Below are 15,122 nucleotides of genomic sequence, written 5' to 3'. Positions count from 1 at the left end.
GGGGGGTACTATATTGGCAGCGTGTTGGGCATGTCATGCTGAAAAATTGTGTCAAAAAGTTGCCAATCACATGCTTTCCACATGGTATTGTATGGTGGATCGAAATTCCGTTTCTGTTTTTAGTTTTTTGTGTTTATAATTATGATAATTCCAACAATTACAAACCCCATCACCACTGGATGAACTCCCAGATGCCCTTAGACTGATGAGGCTTCGGCAAACAGTAGATGGATCAACTGACGGGTCAGATTTAACTCTCCGGTCCCGTAAAAAGGTGTTTGGTGGATTTTTTCCTATTTTCTTAGGGGCATTCATTCATTTCAGGTACCATTCATCTGATGTAGTTCATTTTTTAGATCTTCCACTTCTTCTTTTGTCCTCACCTGTGCTTTTTTTTTTCTTTTAAAAAAGGCACACTACACTATATGCCAAATTTTTAGCTAATACCTTTTTCAGGATCACCTTATTGGTGCAAAAAGACAAATTTTTTTCCTGTCAAATTGTATTATCTTTGGTATTTTTCATAGATTCAGCCTAAGAAATGGGAACAAATGTGTTTTTGGCACAGGCTGCAAGTAACAAAATGCCTAAAAATACTATTTCAAATTGGCTCTTTGCTAAGCTGTCTGTTATGTGTAGAAACAACATGAGTGGCTTTTTTTTATGTCTAAATAATTCATAGGTCAGCATTAAGTGCATTAACGAAAGAAAAAAAAAAGGTCAGGTACAAGGAGTGGACTGAAAATAAATGAAAAAGCATCCAGTGTCCAAAGACAAACTTTGAATACCTTCAAAAAGCCCTGAGAACTCATGCTTAAGACCAATTACAAGAAAGTATAGCTCCTTAGACATGAAAAACTGAACTGTGCATTACCAGCTTTGCATAATACTGTACTGTGTACAATTCTGCAAATCAGACTGGTGTGTTTTACTGTTCTGCACAGCACAGCTACTGTTTACTATTAATTTCAGTAAATCAATAAGTAAAGAAGTCAATGATTTCACAAAAATATTGTCACTTTGATGAATGCATTTGTTAAACTACTCTGCTTATAATTGGGTTTTTCAAGCATCTGGGTTGTGTTGCACATTAAAACCTCTCATCATACTTTCATGAATCTGGATATGCTCATTAGAATATTCCAAATGAAATCATCATGCTGAAGTTTTCCCAACAACGATGGTGAGAAATCAGGATATCAGAACGCATGACATTTCTGTCTTTTGAGATGGTCACTGTATCAGATCAGTTGACTGTTGCATTAGAAAAAACATGATGAAAAAACTATAAAACTAAGTCCAGAGCTGCTGCTGCTGCTGCTACTTCCTGTCCTTACACTAAAATATATACTTTGATAAGAAAGAAATAAACAAGAACAGGATATTTTAGGATGCGTACAGTGCCTACAATCCCTTCTAAATAAAAATTTCCTTTTGAGTGGCCAGAGCTGAGAAATTGTGTGAGGATTGTCTGAGAGAGCCAAGGTTTCATTTCACACTGTGAGGAAAACAAAGCAGCAGAGCGTAAGACCCTGTGGTTCATTACAGCATGGTCCACTCATCATGCAGGAAGTCAGGGAGAACAGTCTCCTCTGAGTCGTTCTGTCTAGCGGCAGCATGTTTGATTTAGCTGATGAGGCCGACACTGTGTATACATATTAATCCTTATTAGTCAGCTGAGGTTTATTATCTCTAACCATATTACACACGTTTACTCTTAAAATGATCACACGTCTGACGTCTGCCATGTTTTATTAAACTGTTCTCTACTTGACATTTACACTATTGCTGTTCCATGAAAAAATAAAGGGGAAAAATAAAATCAAAGACGCATCATCTTCAGATAATAATGCAAATTCACAACGAGGGCTTTTTCTTCGAAGAGCTATCGAAATTCTTTTGATAAAAGAGGCATTCAAGAAGACCAGACAGATAGTTTTATAGCAGTTGGGTGCGAGCTGCAAACTGCTAATCAAAAGATAAGAGCCAGTCCTCACGAGGACATGAACAGGACACTGATTGCTTGCTGACTAGGAAGATAATGGGGGTCAGTGGGACCTGGCTGTAAAACAGTCATAGGAAGCTTTAACCAATAAGGGCTGGAGGAGAGAAAAAAGATCCAGAAGCCACCTGTAAAAATAAGGACTGCAGTTGAAAAGAAAACCCATTTTTCATACGAAAAAAATTTTCATCACTGTGGCTTCTTATACGCATGAATTGCTATTACAGTGATGAACAGGAAAGCATTAAAAACATGCATATTGCAATACTGCTGGTAAAGGTTTTAGTTTAATCGCATTTTGCTGTAGTCTCAGCGCGTCTCTGTGGATATAAGCATTGGCTAAATGACAAAAACACTATAAATGTAATGTGAATTTTCCCAGAAGGCAGAATGTCAGACTGTAGGAACATGGGCTGTGAACCGACACAGAATGCACAAGTTCCTGTGTGTAAATCAGTGCAACACAACCTTTAGCAGTCCAATGAGGAAAAAACAGAAATATCAGAAAGTTTCCAGTTAACTGACCCTGAAACTTCACATAATTAGAGAAACAGTGTGAGCTTTTAATTATTTAATTATCTAAAACAACATTTTGCCCACATCCAAACTTCATTACCAAAACTATCCAAGGTTATCTCTTTTCTGCATTGTCGTTGCTGTGTTTTCAAAAATGATTTATAGATATTTTCATGACAGTTTTCTGTTCCACAGAACTGTATACATCTAAAATAACAATAAACAGCAAAAGTACAATCTTAGTAAGTCTCTTTGGCTTTGATGGCTTTCTTTCACTGTTTCTATAACACCCTGTAAGACTGTTGGAATTATAAGATTTTCTGTGATGTGCCTCGGAGGTGTGACTGTAGACATAGACAGCTGGTTATAACTTATGTTTGGCTTGGGATGATAGGCTGGCAGACAGTAATATCAATTGGAGTTTACATTTTATCCATGCTATTCGAACACCTTTTCTGCTTTTGTTTTGGCATATTTTTATTCTGACAGCAATTCAACAAAACAGGATCTTGCAAAACAGAAGCAGCTTGCACAAAAACTGGCACTTGATGATTTTAAGAGCTATTCTAAATGAAAATATTTTAATATGTTAACTGAAATTGGACCTCAGTAATAGAGGCTAGAGCTCTCTTGGTGATCATTTAGTAACTACTCATGGTGAGGGACAAATGTGCATTCCCTAACAGAAATGTGTATACTTTATCACTGGTTGAGGAAAGGGGTTCCTCCAGATTTGTTTTTTCAGTACATTGTGTTCTGTGTCCTGATTGGCTGTAGATCATTGTCTATCAATCTCGTGCTGTGTCTCCTGTACAGTACAGAATGCGTCCAGCTTGTCAAATTTACATAAATCTTCGATTGCTAGCAGTATGACTCTGAAGTGCTGTACTGTATGTTTGTAAGTTTCTCCCCAACAAACAACAATGTTGACGAAATGTTTTGCACCATCAAAGGCACCAGCCGGTGCCTTTGGTTTCATTCTATAATGCTGGACTTATTTTTCTACGATGGTTTGAACGTGAGCGTTTAAACAAGAGAGAAAAGTGTGAAAATGTTCATGCCTATCTGAGAAAAGCATATAAAGTGTGTAGTGAAGGGTTTTAAAACATCTATAATAATTGTAAAACATAAAGTTGGCTACTTTGCGAATTTCACCTATCGCGGGTTATTTTAGAACGTAATCCCCGCGATAAACGGGGGACCACTGTATAGTGCTTTTCTAATCTTACCTAGCACTCAAGCTACCTAGCACAGGTGAAACTGGTCTCAACGAGGTATATGATGCTGCACCGAAAAGCTCCTGCTTTATACAAACTACTGGTGCTACAGTCACCAGTAGTTTGCAGTTAAGTTGGCATCTTTTATACAAACACTTGCAAGCACTACTGTCAAATGTGTGATGCAAACTGGAATTAGAGAATGTTCACCTTCAAAGTAAAACTTGCAATCTGAATTGTGTTGGCTGTAGTGGTATGACACCACTGTTACTCTGAAGGCCAGTCAAAGTGTGTTTATGTGGCACTCAGTGAATTAAAATGGTGAGTGTTTGCAGACAAGTCAGCGTCTTCCTAACAAACTACAGGGGACCGCAGCAATCCACTAGTGACAAAAGAGATTTTTGGTGCAGCTCTTTGCAAACAATTTCCCCAGTGAGCAAAACTCCAACCTTCACTCGCTGCCAGTCAGTCAGGATATACACTTACTGCCATAGGCACTGGTCAGACTCTAGGGGTGTGTGACTGAGGCCTTACTTGGATGACTACTGTAGATACCTTATTAAGCTATGTTTAAGTCTGTCCGTTTATAGAGATGAACAGAAAAACAAAAGAGTGAAAGAATGTAAATTCTGATTCATGTCAGGAGCAAAAGTTTAGCTCATTTTTTGTGCTCTGAGATCCTGGTGGATGGATGGGTCAACACAGTTTTTATTATGGAGCAAACCACTGCTCCTTCCTCTCCTTGCTCTAACAGTAGTTATCGGTAGTTGCTTTCATCACTGCCACTATCACTCCCTATCATTAACCAACTACTCAAAGATGATTGTGCCTGGATTTATCCAAACCTAAACTATAGCAGCTTCAGATAAGAAAATGTTTTTTTCCATTAAAAATAAGAGATTTGTCGCAGTGAAGTAATTTTTCTTTGTCAATTTTAGCGTTCAATTAAAAAGGAATTTAAAAAGCTGTGCTATTACAGATACAGATGTCCTTGATTCATTTAGTGGACTTATTAAATGAGAATTATTTTGCTGATTAAAATTAAAATTAAATGCACAAGCAAAAGACTACATTTTATTAAGTCATGGAATTAAAAACTGAACACGGTAAAGGTAAACAATGAAATAAAAGGTTTTAATGAAAAAGAAATGCAAGTATAAGAGGGAAAATTGTTGTTCCCATTGTCCTCTCTCCCCTTTTTTGCATTTGCATTTTTTCCATCTGATATTTCACGCTTTATAAATTCTACTAGATTTTAATTTTGGGTTAAGTCATGTTTCATACAGACCCACATTAAATTTTTACTTGTTAACGTGTTGAATATGCAGCCTTTGTGTAACAGCAGCATTCATTCCCCGTGAGCTTTTTTTTGTGCATTTCAATCAAAATTCTGGTTTATCACAAATCTTATAACTCTTTAAAAAGCTGTTAAGCCTTTACTGATGTGTCTTTAAGAAGCTGCCGGCTCTGAAATTAGTTTGTGTAATTGCATTCAACAGATGCTAAAATGCCAGTCATCTCTGAGATCACAAATGCAAACAGAACATGATGTGGCAAGTCTGTCTCGTCTCATAAAACTTGATGTGGATTAGTGTAACTAAATCTCATCGTGACAAGTCTTGTCATCTTGCATAAACTGAGGCCACTGTTTATTACAGCAAACATATTTTTAAAGTGTACCAGCTATTAAAGCATGCAAAAAAAAAAAAAAATCTGACCTATAAAAATTTAATTAGACATTAACTCTAATTTCTTATTTTTGGACTTTGTAATTCTTGTGGTGTAGTGTGCGCCTTTGGGGTTATTTTCACACAAAGATGAGACAAAAAAAGAAGACAATACAGGCTCCAGTAATTTTCAAGGGAAGGGTTTAAAGTTGTTGCTGAAAAACTGATTGCTTTTTTAAAATGGGAACAGACTTTTTTGAAACGCTTCAGTTGGGTTTTAGAGTAAACCACAGCATAGACACTGCACTCCTTAGAGTGATGATTGCCAGTGATGCTGGAAAATATTTATTGAAATGCCTTTAACAATGTTAAAGGCATTTCAATAAATGTCTTTGAAATGTATTATTATTTAGCATTTCTGGTCCACTTTTAAAGTGATTTTATTCTTATTACAGGATAGGTCTTTTAGTGTAAAACCTGGCAATTCATGGTCATCCTCTATAAAAATGACCCATGGAGTACCTCAGGGGTCTGTCCTTGGACCTTTTTTTGTTCTCTGTACATGTCACCCTTGAGGTATGCCATCTGTAGATATAGTGTGAATTTCCACTTCGGTGCAGATGACATGCAGCTGCACATCTCTTTAAACCCCAATGACATTCATCAACTCAACATACTTTATCCATGATCAAATACTGGATGGCACAGAACCTCCTTTAATAAATATGACTGATGTAATCTTTACGTGAATCTTTATCTAGTGGTCCTGATGGAGCGCAAGCATATACGACAACACATCATGGGTGTTTGTCCATGAATTTTGGCAAATATTTTGTCACTTGCGACAAAGCTCTTGAACAGGCATGTCATCTCTATTGTCTCCTCATTCTTTATGGAACTTAGGAGACTCACCAATATCAGTTCAATTTCTAAAACTCCTTATACACATGTTTGGGTCAAGAAACTACAACAAACTAAACTACAACTTGTCTATAATTTATTTTTAAAAACGCCTCTCTCAGCTGAGGACGAAGGGTGACCAGGCTTTTCTGATAGGACACCCACTCTCTGAGACAACTTCCCTAAGGAGATCAAATTGACACACTCCCGGTCTTCTTAAATGTCTCTTAAAGACATGTTTTTAGAAGTGGGCTTTCTCGCTGCTTCCAATTTGAGCTAATTTTATATCATCTATCCATCTGTCCATCCGTTCACCCATCCATTTTCTTCCACTTATCCACTTTTGCTGTTTTCATTTAGAATTTAATTTTTGTGTTTTAATTGTCTTGTGCTGTAAGGTTTCCCTCTATGTATAAATTTCTTCTTAAATGTTTTGTTACATTTAGCTTGTATTGTTTATTAATTTATTTATTTATATTACTGTGGCAACACTGATCAGAAAAAATGACTTGCTCTAAATTCGGCACAGCTAGTCAATACTCTGGATACAAGATACACAGCATTGAGCAGGAGACTGAGACAATATTGTTTCCAACTCAGTGACCAATCCAAGAATACCGAGGAAGAAAAAAAGTCTTTTAATAGAATAAATGCAGCGAGTGATTAGATTCCTTTAATTGAATGTAATATTGTTGTTAGCAACACTGCATTGACTATTTAACCGAATAGATTATATCATGCATTGTACTACATTAAATCTACTCTGAATAGACTTGAAGAAAAAAAAAAAGACAGGCTGACATAATGCTGATGTTCTTACTGGGAGTTTACAAATCCCTTAAAATGCTGAAAACAAACAAACAAACAAACAAACAAACAAACTTTTGATGATGATTATTAAGTATGTAAGTGGTCACAGTGCTACATGTGAAAATCAAAGTTAGACAACTCACTGGATTTCCATAACAAATAAAATATTAAAAGCACATGAGAAGCTATTTCAAACTACACTTACTTCATACTTTTGACTAAAAAGTACTTTACAGGTTAATCTGAAACTACCATGAATTATATAATACTAATATTTAATATTTGATCTGATGAGCAATGAGTAACGTTGCAACTAGTAAACAATTAGCAAAGTGTTTATGTTTAAACCCTTTAGTGTGTAGATTTTAAATGAAAAATGAGTTTAACTGAATGTTATGACACCCTGCAGCAACATAAATAGAAAGAACTCATATTCAGATGAGACTGATGCTGAAAGCTGATGTCATGATCAACACATATTTATACTAAAATGTACCACCATAGGAAAAAGGCGTGCACATTGAGTCTTACCTTCGTAAAACCGCGTGCCTGCTTGAGCAAATCCTCTCTCCGTCTTTCTGCCTGCCTCACATGGAAGGTGTTGCTTTGACTCTGGATGACGAACACTATCTCCCGCAGGTCTGGAGGAACACAAAGGACAAAAATGTGTGACAGCTCACATACTGTGAAAAAGGATTATGGCAATCGATGACCTTCTGCAAGCAAGGCAAGATAAGAGCCACAGCCTGAATAACAGAGGTGACTTTTGCTAATATCCATTACTGGCCTGGTGATAATAACCAGGACATCAAGAGCTTAATTGGCTTGGGGAGAGAGTATGTAAATGTCACATCCCAGACTGTTTTAGTTAATAAAAGATTAGCAGTCAGAAGTCTTTCTCTGAGGTGCTGTAACACCCAAAGGTTGACACAGCCCAGCTGTTCATTTCTAGCTGGCTTACACAACTGCAAAATCAGTAGAAATAAGTATTGTTCCAGCAATGTTAAGGCCAAGGTTAGGAGAAAGTGATTAGCTCAACAATGTCCGTTTGAAATCTGCTAATAGAAGCTATAGAATAGAATGCTGACCAGTGGAACTCTGGTAGATGTTAACTTATATATTATGCTTTGTATGTTATTCAGTATATTTCTATGCAAAACATGAGGAATTTCAATACACAGCAGTATATTCACAGTTTAAACCAGGGGCGATTCTAGGATCAGAGCTTTGGGGGTGCTGAGCACCAGGAGAGCTGCCCAGCCAGGCAAGATAAACTTTACTTGTCACAGAGACCTCGTCTCTGTCAGTCCCTGCATCCCTAAATGTCTCCAGTTGTCCTGAGTTTTCTCTGACTGTCTCCTTGGTGCATTTAAACCCCTGTTCCTCCCTGTCCTCGTTGTCTTTTGTCTTCATCTCCGTTATCAGTCATCATAATTTTACCATCTCTGTGAAAGTCTGCAAATTTCTTTATCAAATCATAAGATTCTTAAATTCATCAAGTCTCTCTGTGCCTGGGTCCTCGTCACAAAACAGGAGATCACTGTTTTGTACATTTTAACACAATTTAATGAGCATATGTTTCAGCCAGTACCTTTTGATTAGCCTTGTCTCGTGGTTTCTTGCCCTGTGGTAATCTTTATTCTGTTTTCACTGAGATATTTGAATGCTAATCAATAAATCAATATTCAATTCTTAAAAAAAAAAATAATAAATTATCCCCACATTTGTGAAAGAAAAGCAAAACACTTTTTTGAAAAGTCTGTAATAAAACCATCAAATCTGATAAAGGTTATTTAAATGCTGCCAAAGAAGAATGGATTGGAATAAAAAAATAAATAAATACATATCCTAACCTTAATTACTGGGGGAGAATAATGAATGATGCTCATACTGAGTAAAAAGTAAACTGAATACATTTTTTGGACAGAGATTCACTTTTAAAGTATATGTATAATATAATACAGATACATAAAAATACACTCCAAAAATAGAAGAGTCCTTTAAATGTACAAATGTATATAATATTAATTTAAAAAAAAATTATAAAAATGGAGGCAACTGTGCCTATGGTACAATGTATGAAAAGATCTTTACTGCAGATACTAATATGGCTCTGCAGATTTTTTATTTTATTTTAATCTATGTCACCTCACCTTCAGGTTGGCAAATCTATCACTGAGTCCATGTGAGTAAATTGGTGGCACACCTGTGGATGCATATAAGGCAAAACACAGAGCCTGTTTCTTTGACATGGGAAAATCAAGAGATGTCAACCAAAACACCAGGAAAAGAATGTGGAGCTCCATAAGTGTGGCTCATTTGAATACAATTTGGTGCCATTTCAATTAAGAAATACAGATAGTTTCTCTCTTTACTCTTAAAGTTAACAAATATGTTTTTTATATTTATCAACTAAAAAAATAAACATTTAGTCTGATTTGATGTTACAATTAAAAAAGTGTTGTGTTTTGATCTGAAGAGTAAATATCTGGTTTCAACTGTATATTTGATGTTGTGTTGAGCAGATGGAGACAAGAGAAGAGGGGAGAGAAAGAGGAGAGAGAGAGCAGAGAGAAGAAGAAGAGAGAGAGAGGGAGAGAGGAGGGACAGAGAAAGAGAGAAGAGAGAGAGAGAGAGAGAGGAGAGGAAGAGAGAGAGGAGAGAGAGGAGAGAGAGAGAGAGAGAGAGAGAGAGAGAACGAGAGAGAGAGAGAGAGAGAAGAGAGAGAGAGAGAGAGAGCGAGAGAGAGAAAGAAGAGAGAGAAGAGAGAGAGAGAGAGAGAGAAGAGAGAGAGAGAGAGAGAAGAGCAAAGGAGGAAGAGAGAAGGAGAGAGAGAGAGAGAGAGAGAGAGAGAGATAGAGAGAGAGAGAGAGAGAGAGAGAGAGACGAGAGAGAGGGAGGAGAGAGAGAGAGAGAGAGAGAGAGAGACGAGAGAGAGGAAGCAGGAGAGAGAGAACGAGAGAGAGAGAGAGGAGAGAGAGAACAGAGAGAGAGAGAGAGAACAGAGAGGGAGAGAGAGGAACAGAGAGAGAGAGAGAGGAACAGAGAGAGAGAGAGAGGAGAGGGACAGAGAGAGAGAGAGAGGAACAGAGAGGGAGAGAGAGGAACAGAGAGAGAGGAAGAACAGAGATGGAACAAGAGCAGGTGAGACACACATGTTAGTCAAATGGTTGTTTACCAAAAGTATCACCGTATCATAGGTCCTCATGTATCTCGTACCTAGTGTTTCTTTTTAGGTTTGTTATTTTTCAAATTCTAATTTATTAAGTTATGCAGGCTTGTTTGCACAACAAGGCTAAATAATTATATAAACTTTTCTCAATCTAAATAGTGGACTTTGGTAGAATTAAAAAATAAGTGTAGTGCAGGTCTATGATGATTTTTAGTGCTACTATCATCTAGTTCTGATTCTGGTTCTGTCTTGGTTAAGTCCTCAGTAGTCCTGATTTTGAACTGTTGTAGTCCTGTTTTAATTCGGATCAGTTCTGGGTCTGGTTGAATTGGGGTTTAGTCCTCGTGTCTTGATACAGCCCCGACTTTGTTCTGCCTTGCTGCTTAATTAAAAAACTAGTTTAAGGTGTCCTGCAATGTGATATATATTTTTCCCTATATGAAGTCATTCTTTTTTGAACAAAACTCAAAACAGAGCCTATTAATCTTTCAGTCATTTCTAACCCCCCCTCCCCATCCCACATACATACTATCCTTTAGGGCTAAGCCCTGGGTGTATCAAATGTCTGCCTCTGCCTCTGATGCTGACAACATCTTTAGATTCTACCTTTGTCGTCGACCCAGCTAGCTGCCGTTCCTCTTCATTTGAAATCTATTTACAGGCTAGTAATAGTGACACAGCTCAGTGAAGAATGACATTGGCTACACAAAAAAGTCCATATAAACCCTGTGGCTCTCACGACCACTACAATCAAACTGAGACCAAAGGACCAGAGGCAGGGAATAAAAAAAAAAAAAAAAAAACCTAAAAAAAAAGAACTGTCATTTTATCCAGCTCTGTACAATTACAGCTGACAACTCCTAAATCCTGTAAGCTGTCCATCACATCAAATAGAGTCTGCAGCACCTGGCTGGAATGACTGTTACAACTAAAAATCTTCTCAAGGATTTAAAGCTCAGAGGTAGGTGAAGTAAGAAGGAGAAACTGGGGAGGTGTAAGAGTTATGGCCGGCACCTCAGAAACTTTGGACGTGCAGGGTTCTTGTGTACACGTTTACTTATTATGAGCTCAAACAAACAACACAGTCTGTGCCAAATAATTCTAATGTGCTTTATCTGTGTCCATTAGTTACTTATTTAAACAGAATACAGTCATAGAGAATACACTGCGTCTTGAATTCTAATTACCAGCAGGAATTCTCCAACAATGCTTTCCCAGATTTGTGAGAAAGTGTATTTTTTTTAGTCTTTCAAAACAAATAAGTAGCAGTCACCACTGACAGGTCTACAGTCTTCCCTTCGGAACAGTTGTGCGAGGAAAAAAGGGGAATGGCGAGTGCTGACATTGGCAGGATTAGATGGATTGCCTCCACCTCAATTACACTACTTGAACCTATTCCCATACTGAGTTTGGATATTAGCATCGGGGTCAGGGACAGACACTATGTCAGAGTACAGTATCTGTGTCAAATCTTTTTAATTAAGTGTCGGTGGGTGTGTCGCTGCTTTGCTCAGCTCATAACAAAGATCCCATTCATCCTGGAGCCCTAGTAATGGGGGAGATTACTTGCTAAATCTCAGCATGTCCATCTCCCAACAGATCTAACCTCCACTGAGCTGAGCTTACATAGTGAATACCCCTACACCACCTCTAAATGTCCTTCTGCTGAGTTCGCTAAATGAATGTGCGTGTACGTGCGTGCGCATATGGTTTAACATAAAGCAGTGCATTTTAAAGCCCCAAGTGAGGTACCAGTCTCTTGATACTGCACAGTACAGCAATAATACCAGCTGCAGGAGACTAACAGCAAAATCAGATAAGCAGTTTGCCAATCCCTCATTGTGTAGATAACACGCACCCTACGTCAAAGCAAAGGAGAATGAGGGGTAAAAAAAGAAACTAATTAAAACAGAATTCACTGCTCTCGAGTCCACACTAATGGGTTTCGATTAATCATCAAACAATGGAGAGAAAAGGGGAAGAGGAAAAATCCTGTTATAGTACCCCTCTTCCTTCATCTCTTTTTTTCTCTGTCCTTCTCCTTTCAAGTAAAAAAATCACCTTTGTATACACTCTCGATACAATCGATACATCTACCTTTACGTAATTATAGGACCGAGATTTAAAACAATGCCTTCGGCGCTAGCACTTTTCACTGTGGAGGCAAGATTATACAGGGATGCCTCTAGGCTCAGATCTATATAGATTTAACTTGAGAAAAAGTTACGTGTTTTGTAAACGCACTGTGTGTGGTTTGTGTTTGGAGGTTTGCGGCTAGGTTGAGGTTGCTGGTGTGATCGCTCACATGTACGATTTCTAATTGATTGCTATATTGTTGCTGGGCAATTGTGCCAAGAGAGTGTAAGTGCTGGAGATGGTTGTTAGTTGTTGTGCTATCTGACAAATGGGAGGTATTTTTAGGCCCTATTACAGCAGGAATGTCTGACTGTTTCAAGGACAAAATAAAAAAATAAAAAAAAGCTCGGCATGATTTTCTTACTCTTCACAGCGTCCTGCAAAGTTAAAAAAGCATCCAAGTAGCCCAGTTTTCCTCTTTCCTTTCCTTCACATGTAATGCAGTTTTGCACTATATAAATTAAGTACCAAGCCTGCTTTTTCTTGAACAGTTTCTAGTGTATTTAGATAGGATGTCAGATGTTTTCTTGGGTGTTTTTGGTCATGGTCATAGCTTTCAGAGTAACTACGCAAGTTTGACAAGTTGCATTTAATGGTTGTTTGGATGTGCTGCTTTCACAGCTGTCACAGAAAAAGTGCTATTAATCTTAGCAGTAGTAGCTGTATTAATAGCAGAATTGCCAGAGGTGAAAGTATGCAATCAATTCATCTATTTAATAACAGGCCCAAGATGTGACGTTGCACCCTGGTGCAAAACACACAACACAGTGCTTTTTTCTGCAGTTAAATTAAATTATCAAAGGATCCCTCTTGGCTGAAAATAATATGCCTTGAATGAAAGAGATTGAAGGTTCCTGAGGAGATGAAGCCAATGCCCTAGTCCCCTCGGTGCAGATGATTTTATTTTGCCAGGTCGATGGAACTAGAAAGCAGTATTCGTTTATCTCCCCTCGTTCAGCATTCCACAGAGGCAACTCCATAGAGAAAAAAAAAAAAAAAAAAAAAAAAAAGGACTGTATCAGCCTTGAAATATATTGGATGAAATGAAACACTGGAGAATTCTGCCTCCTCCTCTCTCTCTGATCTGATGCTTTTCTCAATTCATGAAACCACTCTTTAAAGGCCATCACCATCTGATCTGTGGAAAACTCCACAGGGAGGCTTCGAGTCTCGTGTGTACTCACAGCTTCAGCATCTCTGCGCATAAGAGGGTATGATCAGGCTGATTAAAGAATCAAGGCTGAAGTGTTTGTATTTCTAGGTATGCACACGGAAAGGAGGGCATACAGAGAGAGAGAGATACACGGCTGTATATAGATTGTGTTCTTCTAGTGGCCTGGCCGTGCTGTGTTGTCGCCTCACTGACACAAATCAATAGTGACACTTCCTTAGAGCAGGATTGCAGATGTTGCCAAGTGGCAGCGGAGCTGAGAGCCCACTGACCTCTAGGCTCTCCTGCAGCTCTGTCATTTCCATCAGTGTCACAGAGCAGGTGTGTGTAGTCAGTGGAACTGTCACAGAAACATTTCATCTCAGCCCCGAGTATTTCCATCTCCGCAGTCAAATAAACACACGTTCGAGGCAAGGGGCAGCAAACATATAGAAATATGCTTGTGTGTTTGGGAGAAGATGGAAATCAGATCCATAGTGCAATTTCAATGACAAAAGTCGGCTAAGATCTAGAGGGATGGGCTTCTGTGGAGGGGGCCATTAGGCTGTTGTGGGAACAATACCACTGCCATGACAGATTCAGAGCCCTTCATTGCCAGCACATAGTGAGAGATGACAGAGGATGTCAATAGCTCATTTCCATACTCAGCAGGCCAAACCCCCCATCCAGCAGCTGATTGTGCTGCTGTAAAACCTGCTACACTCCAGTGACTCACATCATTGGACTCCCCGAGACAAGATGGCCCAGAATCATCTATCTCCCAAAAAATCCCCTCCATCTTTCCCTTCCTCGTGTCCAAAACGCAAGAGACAAAATTCAATCGAGCAAACTGTGTTGCAGTTTTCTGTCCACACTAACCATGACCACAATACCAACCAGGTCCAGGATTTGTTATTCAAAATGAATACACCCTCTTTTTTTTTTTTCTTTTTTTTTTCGGTTGAGTTTTAGGAATAAAAATTATTTACCTTCTTGAAAGATGATAATCTAGTGTGGCAAAGGCCCCTGCTGTAAGTAAAAATGATTTTCTATCACCCATCTTCCTCTATTAATACATACTTTTAATTAGCCTGCACAAGATCAATAGAGAGCATGGTGTATTTAACTTTTAGCTTACTGCTGAAAAGGTCAGCATCATAAATATCTCTCAATAAAACACAGGGAGGAAAACGCCAAAGTGGGGAACAACAGAAAGGGAGCGGAATGAGGAAGAAAGCCAGCAGACAACGATAGGGAGTCACATGCATTGAAAAACAACAACAACAACAACAACAACAACAACAACAACAACAACAACAGACTGGAAAGGAAAGACTGTGCATGATATAGAAGCAAGATGGGAACGCCAAGAAACGAAACAAGCAATCTTTTATAAACATTCTCTTCAAGTAGTAACACAGAAACACATAGAAATTACAACATGTAAAAGGACAGGCTGAAAAACGCTGCATCCAACCTGTGATAATCACACTCATTAGAGGTTCTCTGGAGTTCCTGACTCCATGGATAACTCTGCTAAAGACTAATGAGT

The 15,122-nt window shown here is 38.3% G+C and overlaps 1 protein-coding gene across 1 annotated transcript in view; it reads right to left on the bottom strand.

The window, feature by feature from the left end:
• Positions 1-15,122, bottom strand: part of b3glcta (beta 3-glucosyltransferase a) — a 75,406-nt gene that overhangs the window by 23,372 nt on the left and 36,912 nt on the right. Inside the window, exon 4 of the mRNA XM_005926431.3 lies at positions 7,644-7,753. Coding sequence (XP_005926493.1) covers positions 7,644-7,753 — 110 coding nt within the window. The remainder of the gene's footprint in view (positions 1-7,643; positions 7,754-15,122) is intronic.

The sequence above is a fragment of the Haplochromis burtoni genome, unplaced genomic scaffold (assembly GCF_018398535.1).
Source record: "Haplochromis burtoni strain Fernald_Lab_line unplaced genomic scaffold, NCSU_Asbu1 Contig_36, whole genome shotgun sequence".
Classification (NCBI taxonomy): domain Eukaryota; kingdom Metazoa; phylum Chordata; class Actinopteri; order Cichliformes; family Cichlidae; genus Haplochromis; species Haplochromis burtoni.
This window is presented reverse-complemented; position numbering and strand designations above follow the sequence as displayed.